The sequence below is a fragment of the Gastrolobium bilobum genome, unplaced genomic scaffold (assembly GCF_033153095.1).
Source record: "Gastrolobium bilobum isolate Gb01-03AN ecotype WA unplaced genomic scaffold, APGP_CSIRO_Gbil_v1 utg17648, whole genome shotgun sequence".
NCBI classification, from domain to species: Eukaryota; Viridiplantae; Streptophyta; class Magnoliopsida; order Fabales; family Fabaceae; genus Gastrolobium; species Gastrolobium bilobum.
In genome coordinates this window covers 235,643-247,273 of record NW_026898409.1, presented here as the reverse complement: position 1 = coordinate 247,273, position 11,631 = coordinate 235,643, and the positions used below count along the sequence as shown (strand labels likewise).

Below are 11,631 nucleotides of genomic sequence, written 5' to 3'. Positions count from 1 at the left end.
TTTCCTTTTTTTTTTGTTCCATTAACAATTTTGTGTTTAATTAAGTTGAATGTATCATTGACCTAGTTTTCCGGTTGTCAGACATAGTTCTAGACTTTTCTTGTGTTAGAATTTACTGTTTAATTAATTAAATTTTTAATAGTAAAAATATATAATTTTAAAGGTATGTTGATTCAACTGATAAAATTGAAAAAGGTCTAAGAAAATGAATATGATTCTTGTTGAAGATATTTATTAATAGTTTAATTGTAAATATTAATATAATTTATTACCTATTTAATATGATTTATATTAAAATTATAAATACCAACATAATTAATATAGTATTTAATGGATTCTTTCAGTTTCTTAATTAAGTATTTCTATTTTTTCTCTCACTTCTCTCATTTTTATTGATTTTAAACTCATATTTGTACTTTTAAAATTTATATTAAAAATATGCAAAAGTACAAGCATAAAGATTATTCAAAAAGATTGAACCCTTAATTGACAAGTTTAATTTATTGATTTGTTTCTCATGAAAAGTTTAGACTTAAATGATTAGTTGATCAACACCGAAACTGTAGTCATTGGGTTCTAAACGTGAAGGTATATTATATTATTTTTATTTTTTTGTCAAGAATATACAGCAAAGATTAATAGATTTGTTGAAAACAAAAGTGAATTTTTTTATTTTGTTAGGTTTTGATATTAACAAATTTATGGTCTCATTTCTTTTTTTCTCAGCTATCGGTCCCAAATTTAAAGAAAAAGAAAGTAGGGATATTTCTCAGCTATCACTTACACGTAAATTTTGAACAGATATTATTTGTTCTAGATTTCAATTCACCACGTAAGTTTAGCCATCTGCTTGCGGGTGGTAAATAGTACTCACTAGAGGTGTATATCGGCTTACCAGCTTAACAGGGATATATATGGTTCGCCCAATACCATACTAAACTCAACTTATTACATATAATCAAATTGGATTGATTTAAATTTTAAAAAAAAAAATCTATTTAAAAAATAAATCATAAACTTTCTTTTATATGCTGGACCTATAAATTTATAAATCTATATACTAACTTATATTATATTATTTATTTTAAATAAAATAAATAAATTATTATTTTAACAATTTTGAATAATAAAATAATATTATTTTAATTATTAAATACTTAATATGCTTAAACAGACTAACAGACTTAGGCAAATACTTTTATTTTTTAAATATAGGTTAAATCAAATTTATAATTTGGACCTATACAAGACTACCAGACCTAAAGTATTTTACACATGCCTAATTTATTTAAGTCTTGAGTCAAAACTCAGTCTAACTTAGCCTATTTATACTATATTACTCAACCTTTTGACCCCAGTAAGGTTATTTTTATAAGGTTTGACCGAAATAATTTCTTGGTCAAACTTATAATTTATATAATGCATAACGACGCGGTACTATGAAGATCGCTTTAAGACGTGACACTTAAAGAGCCGCGTCCTTTGCATTTGTCACTGACCAATCACGTAGATAATAATTACACTGAAACACGACATCCTCTCAGCCGCGTCCTTTGCAAAAATGATTGCACAGGACGCGGTACAATAACAACCGCGTATGTGGTACCTTATATAATAGTTTTGTAAAATTATGGTCTGACACGATTTTAAACCATTTGCATCGAAAATTGGACGAAAGACTTTGGTACCATGTACGTGGCTCTTTATAGTACCGCGTCGTTATGCATTATATAGGTAATAAATTTAACCAAGAAATAATTCTAATCAAACCTTATAAAAATAACACTAGAGTCAAAAAGCCTTATTACTCACAATCTAGTACAGGTGACTACATTAAATACTATATACCTAATAGTATTTAGTGTATTCTTTCATTTTCTTATTTAAGTTTTTTTTTTCTCACTTCTCACATTTTTATTGATTTTAAACTAATATTTGTATTTTTAAAATTTATATTAAATATGTGGGAATTTTACATTTATTTTCTCACTTCTCACAAATACAATGACTATTACTTCTATTCAGTCGTAAAAAGTTAGAGTCACTGTACAACATAATTTGCATCTCAAAATGCCAAAACAATAAAGTATACTATTTTTAATAAATTTCAATAAAAAGTAGTAATTTTCATATTAAACTTTAGGCCTCAATATCTATTGACCTACCACGCTTATGGCTGTTAATGGTTGGTCAATTGTAATCAGATAATGTAACACACTACTATATTATATTTATATAGTTTTTTATCTGATTATAATAGATTTTACGTTATTTTTTTTTTCATACTGACACTTTAATTTTATTAATCAAGGTTGTCATACAAAGTAATAAATGACGTGTGTTTTAACTCTTACTAGAGTCATTATCTTGGAAATGTCTTCTCTTAAACATGTCTTCACTAAGAAAATTAGGTATTCATACTTAATGATTAATTCACCCAAAAAAATAAATAAATTAAAAACTAATTTTATTAGTTATTCCTGATTTGAAAAGTCAATAGCTTACCAAAAAAAAAGAAAAGTATATGCAATACCGTTATTCATTGAAATTAATCCGTTACATTGCGTAGGGGTCTTTACCATCCCTATACCCTTATTTTTAGATTTAATAAGTTGTTATGCTTAAGGTTTCCAACGTTAAGCTTCGGTCTGGGTGGTGTAGTTGGTTATCACGCTAGTCTCACACACTAGAGGTCCCCGGTTCGAACCCGTGCTCAGACAAACCGTAGCAACGTAATAGATTTCCCCTTTTTTGTCCGTTTCTGTTCTGTTTCTTTATCCTTAATCCTCTCCTAACTTTTTTCAAAACACTAGTTGTCTTTTTATTTTTTCAGTCCATAAAGTATGCTTGAAAATATTTATTTTCAGGATTTAAAATGTTTTATATTATAGGAAATAAAATTATTATCTCCTTTACATATAAAAATATGTGTAATTTATATTTTTTTTAATTTTTTTACGTGATTTTATATGAATTTCATATATTTTTTGTGTGTGAAAAAAATAATTTTATGGGTTTTATTTGTCTTATACTATTGCATAAATTTTAATTTTACAGCTGATCCATCCATATTTACATCTCATTTTCTTTTCCTGTTTTTATTTTAAAAATGATGGACCATGATTGTGTTGATAAATTTTTTGCAATTGAAAGACAAATAAAACCATAATTTTATAAGAACAGTCACAGAAATGCCACTGTTCACTGATTTTTTTACACAAATACCACGCGAACAATATTATTTCCCAATATGTTAGGCAGGCAAGTTCGCTACAATGCCCAGCGAACTTGGTTTGCCGATGTGGCACGTTTCTGGTGGACAACAAGTTCGCTACTCCCAGTAGCGAACTGCGTTGCAATAAATGCTGACACATTGGAGAAGTTCGCTGCAATATGCAGCCAACTAGGTGTGCCATATGTCTGACATGCACCAATTATGATTGGTGACTGGTACATTAATTATGATTAGTACATTAATTAAATAGTCATTTTCCTTCTATTTCTTTTTTTGATTGTGATTGGTATATTAAGAGCCCGTTTGTTTGGGTTTCTCAAAAAAATAACTTTTATCTCTTCCTTGTTTTAGAAGTGCTTTTTATAAAAGTTAATTTTTTTTTTATATTTTTATAAAAATATTTACTTTTTGAAAAAAATATTTGGCTTTTGACTTTTGCTTTTCTTAGAAGTTAAATTTTTTAGCTTATGAAAAAAAGTAGATTTTTGGCTTTTTTTGTGACTTCTGCTTTTTTTAAAAGCAGACATCCAAACGAACTAAAAACAAAAAGTGCTTTTTTCTTGTAAAAAAGTAGCTTTTGAAGAAAAAAAAGCTCATCCAAACGGGCCCTAATTCTGATCGGGCAACGAGATTGTGCCATGTAACACATGAAGTTCGTTACCCCTGGTAGCTCAGTTAATTTTTCTGCGAAAATGTGCCACGTGTCAAGAAAACAATACTACCAAGTTTCCTATGACAGTTAGCTTTTCCTGCGGAAATTGTGCATGTGTCGAGAAATTGTTGGCTACAAAGAAGTGGTAGTGAACTTCAACGCGTGGCAGTATGGTAAATTTTACTGTTCGCATGGTAGTTTGGTATATTAATACAAAAAACGTGGCACATTGGTCACTATTTCAATTTTTTATCCTACAAAGTGACAAACATCGAAACCCTTATTTTAATTATCATTCCAAATTTAAGAAAAATATTTCTGCAGTTATTGCAGACAAGTTATCTGCATTTATTCTCAAAATAATATCATATTGGAATTGAAAGATTAAAAAATTATAATTATAAAAACTATAATGACCTTAAAATAAATTAAAATTATTATAAAAATACCATGATTTTCGCCCATCCAACTTACAAAAATCGAACCCTTCTTATGTTATCATTTTTTTTTCTTTTGCGTTTTTTTTTTTAAGTTACCCAACCCTAATTACCTCTTTGAGGCGAGTTGGCTCCCTCGATATCCTCACAAGCTTCGACTCTTTGAGCCGGCTATGAGACTAATTCGGAGTGCAGAGGTCAGTGATGGCTAAAAGTTCAGCCCCCTCCCCAAGAATGCATTCAGCGGGAATCGAACACATGTCCAACCCCACTAACTCAGCGCCAAGGGTTTAGTGTTTGTCATTTTAAATGACATAAGTTATGTCATTTTAATAGATAGATAGACACAAAAAATAAAAATCATGAGAGAAAGAAAGTGGGTAATTTTTTTTTAATTTAAATTTTAAATAAAATTTTTTCTTGTGTATATCTATCTTAGAATGACATAAGTTCACGTGAATTTGGGAAAATAGGAAATTGAGATAGAGAAGAAACTATAAATATTTCTTTGACTTGGATGTAAGTTCCCTTCTCTTGTTCTACACTTCTCAAACGAATATCCAGTTCCGTATAGGTAAGTTCCTCTTCATCGCTTCCATTTTTCGCCCAGACAATTTTTTTTCCCCCTTTCACTCATTTGATGTTCGATTTAGGTCTCCCAGGTTGTTCAGAATTTACTTGCAAGTTAGAAACTTTTTGCAATCTTTAGGAAAGTTTTCGTGCCCCTTTTGTTTTTTTGGATCTGGAATTGCAATGCAATTATTGATGTTGATTACTTTGGATCTGGGTTTTTTTTGTTTTTTTTTAAAGAAATTTTTTTTTGGGGGGAAAGGTGTTAAAGGCTAGGTCTTGATTGTTTCCATCAAAGCTAGTTTTGGGACAACGCTTCATGCTTTGAGAAAATTGAAATTTACTGGGGTCTTTTGTGTAAATTGTGATTCTTTTTGTAACAGTGCTAATGAGAATGATTAAGCATGTGGGTTGTAGTTTGATGGTTTATCCTTCTTTTGATTGAATTTGTTGGCAGTTGGGAACCCTGCTTATATTTTGCTTATGGGATTTAGATGTAAGTTCGGCATTGTTCTCCAGTCCCTGTTAAATAGGATGAAAATATTATGCTTGAAGTTAAAAGAGTATTGTGTTTGGTATAACTTGATAAAAGAAATTTGTTTTTCTCTTGTTTGGTGTGTCAGGTTCTGTGTTTTCGAAATTTGATGCCTGCAAATTGGAATGGACATATTCTTGTTAATTGTGATGTGTAAAGAAAGTGATCTGCTTTCACATCATGCTTAAGATTCAAATGTTCACATTCTGTAGGGGATAATGAAGAAATAGTGTGTGTGTATATAGGTCCAAAGAGAACGAGAGGCATTTGGCTTTTTCTTGTTTTAAAAGAAAAAGGAAAACAAAATATAAACTATACACATTTGGAGGATGATATTTCGTTCTTCAATATGTTATCTAAGTATATGATTTCAATATAAACTATATGGTTTATCCTTCTTCAATATAAACAATATATTATTAACTCTGGTCATCTTGGACATGATTTCAGTCTGCAGGTAATTTAGTGAGGTTTGTATTGAGCTGATTGAACTGAATATAAAAGGCCAAATCATATGATTGTGCACTGTCTTAATGTGAATTTCAAGCTTTAAATATGTATCAACCTGGTCATAAAAAGATTGAGCTTTTTTGTGTCTCAGCATTCATCCTTTAAGGGCTGGATCTGTCATAACTTTAAGTTTCTGTTTGGAATCCTATTGGCTAGGTGTTTGTTGTACTGTGTACACACAAATAAGTAGGAAGAGCAAATGAAATTATGATTTGATAAGGGCTTTGCTGATGTTTTCCCTTTCTTTTCAGGTCCTCTGCACTAATTTCAATGGAGCATTTAGATGATGGAAAAGAATCATCAAATAATGCCAATGAAGTAGGAGTCACTAAATTTCCACTCATTTGTGGCCTTCCAGATGATATTTCTCTTTTGTGCCTGGCAAGAGTTCCTAGAAAATATCATTCAGTCCTAAAGTGTGTCTCAAAGGGATGGAGGGACTTAGTTTGTAGTGAAGAGTGGCATTGTTATCGCCGAAAGCATAAACTTGAGGAGACCTGGATCTATGCTCTGTGCAGAGACAAATTAGATCAGATTTGCTGTTATGTTTTGGATCCAACCTCCTCAAGAAAAGGTTGGAAACCAATTCATGGGCTTCCACCTCGCATATTGAAAAGAAAAGGCATGGGATTTGAAGCTTTGGGATGTAAGCTATTCTTATTGGGTGGCTGTGGCTGGTCTGAAGATGCTACTGATGAGGTCTATTCGTACAATGCTGCCATTGACTCTTGGGTTAAAGCTGCTTCCTTGTCAACTGCTAGGTAAAGTCTCTGATAATGATAACATCTCCCACAGTTGCATGAGAAGTAGGTGGCATTGTATATATTCTAGTCCTGATCTTTCATACTTAAGTATTCGACTTTGCAAAATAACCTTAAGGAAGAACTGTTAAATAGTTCACAAACTCTTAGTGATTTATGCCTGACTTATTTGACATTGTTTAGAAATAAGGTCTTCCTTTCATTCCTAAAGAATGACTATCTTTGTGTTGTAATTCACATTTTTCCCTTGTTTGTTGTTTTTTCCCCACTTTTTTGTCAAGCCTGAGAAGACAGTTGAAGTTTCATTTGAATTTAACTATTTAATCAAGAACTACTTTGGCACCATGCTCTCATAAATTTATGGTCAGAGAATGATCTGTAAATTTTGTTTGCCAATTTTCAATGTTTTCTTTTACTAAAAACTTTCAGGTGTTACTTTGCTTGTGAAGTTCTGGATGAAAAACTATATGCTATTGGTGGAATAGGTTCAAATTCAAGTGATCCTCATTCTTGGGATACTTTTGACCCTTGGACAAATGGCTGGACATCTCATAGAGATCCTAATATTTTTCCTGACATTGAAGATTCAGTAGTCATGGATGGCAAGATATACATACGACGCACCAAATCTCCTGGGACACCTCATGTGTATGCTGTTGTATATGAACCATCAAGTGGCACATGGCAGCATGCAGATGCTGACATGGTTTCGGGATGGAGGGGTCCCGCGGTTGTTGTCGACGGAATCCTCTATGTTTTGGATCAAAGTTCGGGAACTCGATTAATGATGTGGCATAAGGAGAGAAGAGAGTGGATACCTGTTGGAAAGCTGTCACCATTGCTTACAAGACCACCCTGCAAGCTTGTTGCTGTTGGTAAAAGCATTTTTGTTGTTGGTAAAGGGCTTAGCACTGTGGTTGTTCATGTTGGTGATTTGGGGAATGGGGGAGGGGTGATGTTGGGTTCTTCTATACCCAAATTAATTTCTGATTACAATGTAATTAGCTGTAAATGCTTGGCAATCTGAAGAATAAATTCTTTTTAACATGTATTATTGTGTCAAGATAAATACAGTAATGTTGTATAGTCCTTCTTTTTTGGGCACAATGGTGGTTCTCAAATTTGTAAATTTGTACTTATGAATAAACTACTCAAATTGTGCGTACTTGTATTTGTATTCACATGTGTGTACTTCTCTGTTGAACTCCTTTGTATTTTTTATTACATAACAATGTAATAAAAAATATAAATCCATATTATATTGATGGATCCTAACAATTTATTAGTAAAATGACAGCAAATGATAGAGAATATAAAAACAACATACTTGTATTAATTCAATATTTCATGGAGCATGCTCCTAAAAGACAATTACAGTGACAATAACCAGTATAACAAACATCAAAAGAAAGGAAAAACTCCACTGGAAGGCAACCTAGCTTTGAGAGCTTTCCTATTTCCTCTCCAAATTCCCCAACCTAATCCCCAAATTACAAAATGATACTCAGCATAAAAAACTCATCCTAACATCTCTATATATAACTAGTTCCTAACTAATGAGCTTGGATATTTTATTAAAGACCCATCAATATTCTCCCTCCAAAACTTGCTTTGTCCTCAAGGTAAAGAGAAGAGAATATGTGATGTGAGAGAACTCCCACCTGGGTCCCATTGTTTGAAGCCTCTTGACCCCAATATCAGTTGCAATTCCTGAACCAAATGAATTGTCAAAAAATATGCCATTGTCCGTCGACTTTCTTCTTCCTCTTCCTTGTTTACCATCATCTCCTCCCATGCACCTATGAGTATCCCATTCAAATTCTGGTTATTGCATACATAGTATGACAAGAATGGGTCATCACACTGAACGCATAATTTCCTTCGTCTTTTGTCAGCTCCATAGTTAATAAGACTTTTCAGATGACTAGTCACCTAAGAGGTCAGTTTGAAAATTATGGCATTTGATGGCTTAGAACTCACTATTCTAATAACATGATGTACGCTACCTCCACCCAATGAATATCCACAAGATAGTATCATTGCATCATCCATAAGAGCTTCAATAACAGGATCTGAAAGAATAACCTCAATGATTCCCCTGACTCGGTTGAATACATAACATCATTTCTTCCACTAAACCCACATCTGTTGTCATCCACCATAACTTTATGCCCAAAAGTTGACCCTTCTGTGCCTTGAAGATAGTGCGAATAGTAGTCCTCACAGTCAGTTTCAGCAACGTTAACAGAATCCTTTGCTGTCAGTTTCCGGAATCGGGCTGTTCTTTGTTTGCTGCTGGTGATGCTGTCAGTCGTCGTTTGCGATGCAACTGCCGTCTCTTGATCTCCTTTTGCAACAGTTTGGATGGATCTTAGGGTTATACTGAGGTCCGAGATGAGAATATTGAGTGGGACTCTCAAATTGAAAATCAACCTAGACACTTTACACGTGTGAGATGACTTTCTACAAGGTACCCACCTAGCGAGTACACTGTTGTTGCTGAAGATGTAGAACCCCAAAGCTATGATAAGGCCATGACGAGCTTAGACAAGAAAGAATGAGAGAAGGCAATGCAGGACGAGATGAAGTCTTTGCACAAAAATCGGACATATGAATTGAATAAGCTGCCTCAAGCGAGACGAGCTCTAAAGAATAAGTGGGTTTATAAAATCAAACATTAGGAGAATGATCAGAAGTCGAGATGCAAGGCCAGAATTGTAGTGAAAGGTTGCAATCAAAAGAATTGAGTTGATTTTGAAGAGATTTTTTCTCCTATGGTAAAAATGACTTCGGTCTGAACTGTACTAGCCATGGTGGCTTCAATGGACCTTGAAGTGGAACAAATGGATGTGAAGATGACATTCCTCAACGGCGACCTTGATGAAGAGATATATATATGGAGCAACCTGAAGGGTTTTGAGCTTCAGGAAAAGAAGATCCGATTTGCCGTTTGAAGAGTGCCTGTACGGCTTAAAACAAACACCTCGGCTGTGGTACAAGAAGTCTAAATCTTTTATTACTAATCACATGTTTATGAAGACGGGAGCCGACCACTGCGTTTTTGTTAAGGGATATGATGCCGGAGACTTTCTGATTCTGCTTGTATATGTTGACGATTAAGGGTATAAATGGGTTAGGCCGGCTTACAAGGGCCTACAACCTAGTCTATATTAGGACATACTTGGCCTATTACAAATAGTCAAGTAGAACAAACATAGGTTTTTAAAAAGACCTATTTAGAAAGCAGGCCATAGGCCTTTTTATACATGTCGAGCCTATAAGCGTATAGGTCGGCCTATATCATATTATTTATTTTAAATAAAATAAATAAAATTATTATTTTAATAATTTTGAATAATAAAGTAATATTATTTTAGTTATTTTTTTAATTATTGAATGTTTAATAGGCTTAAATAGGCTAACAGGCCTAGACCAAAACTTTTTCTTTTAAATATAGGTCGGGCCAGACTTGTAATTTGGACCTACACAGGCTAACAGGGCAGGCCAAACATAAGGTTTTTTACGCAGGGCTGGCCTATTAAATGTAAAGCCTAGCCTAACCTATTTACATTCCCTTGACAACATGATTATTGTAGGGCAGACAATACTAGGATAACCTCCCTGAAAAAGGCATTAAGCTTGTCCTTCACAATGAAGGACCTAGGCCCTGCAAAGCAGATACTTGAAATCAAAATTATCTAAAACCTACCTAGAAAGCTACTGTGACTGAGTCAAAAAAATATATATTGAGAAGATTCTAAAGAGATTTAGCATAGACAAAGTCAAAACATTTAGCATTCCCTTAGCCAGACACATTAAGTTGAGTCAAAAGCATTGTCTGAGGTCTGATGAAGATAAAGACGAGATATTGAAGATCTCGTACCAATCCGCCATCGGAAGCTTGATGTATGTGATGGTCTGTACGAGACTTAACTTAGCATATGCTGTTGGAATGGTGAGTCGGTATTTGTCCAACCCCAACAAAGAACACTAGGAAGCAGTGAAGTGGATCTTCAAGTATCTCATAGGAACGATGAATTTATGCCTCCGCTTTGGAGAAGGTAAGGCGGAGTTGCAAGGCTACACAAATGCTAATTTAGGGGGAGATGCCGACTCGATGAAATAGACTATTGGATGCTTGATGACTTTTGCAGGAGGAGTTGTCTCCTGGCAATCTAAATTACAAAAATGTGAGGCAGTTTCGACAACTGAGGCAGAGTACATAGCCTCGACTAAGGCTTGCAAAGAATTGTTATGGATGAAGAAGTTTATCTTTGAACTCGACCATGTTCAAGACAAATACGAGCTGAAGTGTGACAACCAAAGCACTATTGTTCCAGTGAAGAACTCGACCTATCACTCTCGCACTAAGCACATTGATGTAAGGTATCACTGGATCCGGGATGTTGTGAAGGATGGACAACTCTAACTCTCCAAAGTGCACATCGACCGAAATTGGTGCGATATGATGACGAAGCCAGTACCCGCAAGAAAATTTGAAGACTGGTATGAAGGTGTGGGAGATGCTGAACCTAATTCATTAATGTCAGAAGAGGGAGATTTGTTGGGTGATATTCGTCCATTATAATGAAGATACTTTTGGGACAAAAGGGTTAAATGATATACATTGTAACCGCAATGTTTATAAGTTAGGACCGACAAAACGGGCTCGATTCGTCAGGCTGATCAGCCCACTCGTTAAACGGGTCAGGGCGGGCTGAGTTTTACCATCCACTCTCAAAAGCGAGGCAGGGCTGGCTGACTCATTTTTTGGCGGGTTGATGGCGGAGAGGAGCAGACTGATTCATTTTTAAGTAGGTTAATGGCAGGCCCGGCCGGACCAGACCAGACTGCCCATTTTATCACCTCTAGAATGATAGTCGAAGAAACCATAAGGGCGGAAGTGAATTTTTCCTATTAATTTTTTTTTC

At 34.0% G+C, this 11,631-nt stretch overlaps 1 protein-coding gene and 1 non-coding gene across 2 annotated transcripts; both read left to right on the top strand.

Annotated features, from left to right (window-relative positions):
- Nucleotides 1-2,646: 2,646 nt before the first annotated feature.
- Nucleotides 2,647-2,720, top strand: TRNAV-CAC (transfer RNA valine (anticodon CAC)). Its single transcript has one exon. It is a non-coding gene; the product is annotated as a tRNA-Val (tRNA).
- Nucleotides 2,721-4,876: 2,156 nt separating this feature from the next.
- LOC133315908 (F-box/kelch-repeat protein SKIP4) lies at nucleotides 4,877-7,853 on the top strand. The gene is made up of 3 exons (XM_061517591.1): nucleotides 4,877-4,898; nucleotides 6,191-6,700; nucleotides 7,130-7,853. The coding sequence occupies exons 2-3, from the start codon at nucleotides 6,210-6,212 to the stop codon at nucleotides 7,725-7,727; spliced, it is 1,089 nt and encodes a 362-aa protein (XP_061373575.1). The 5' UTR covers nucleotides 4,877-4,898; nucleotides 6,191-6,209; the 3' UTR covers nucleotides 7,728-7,853.
- Nucleotides 7,854-11,631: the final 3,778 nt, after the last annotated feature.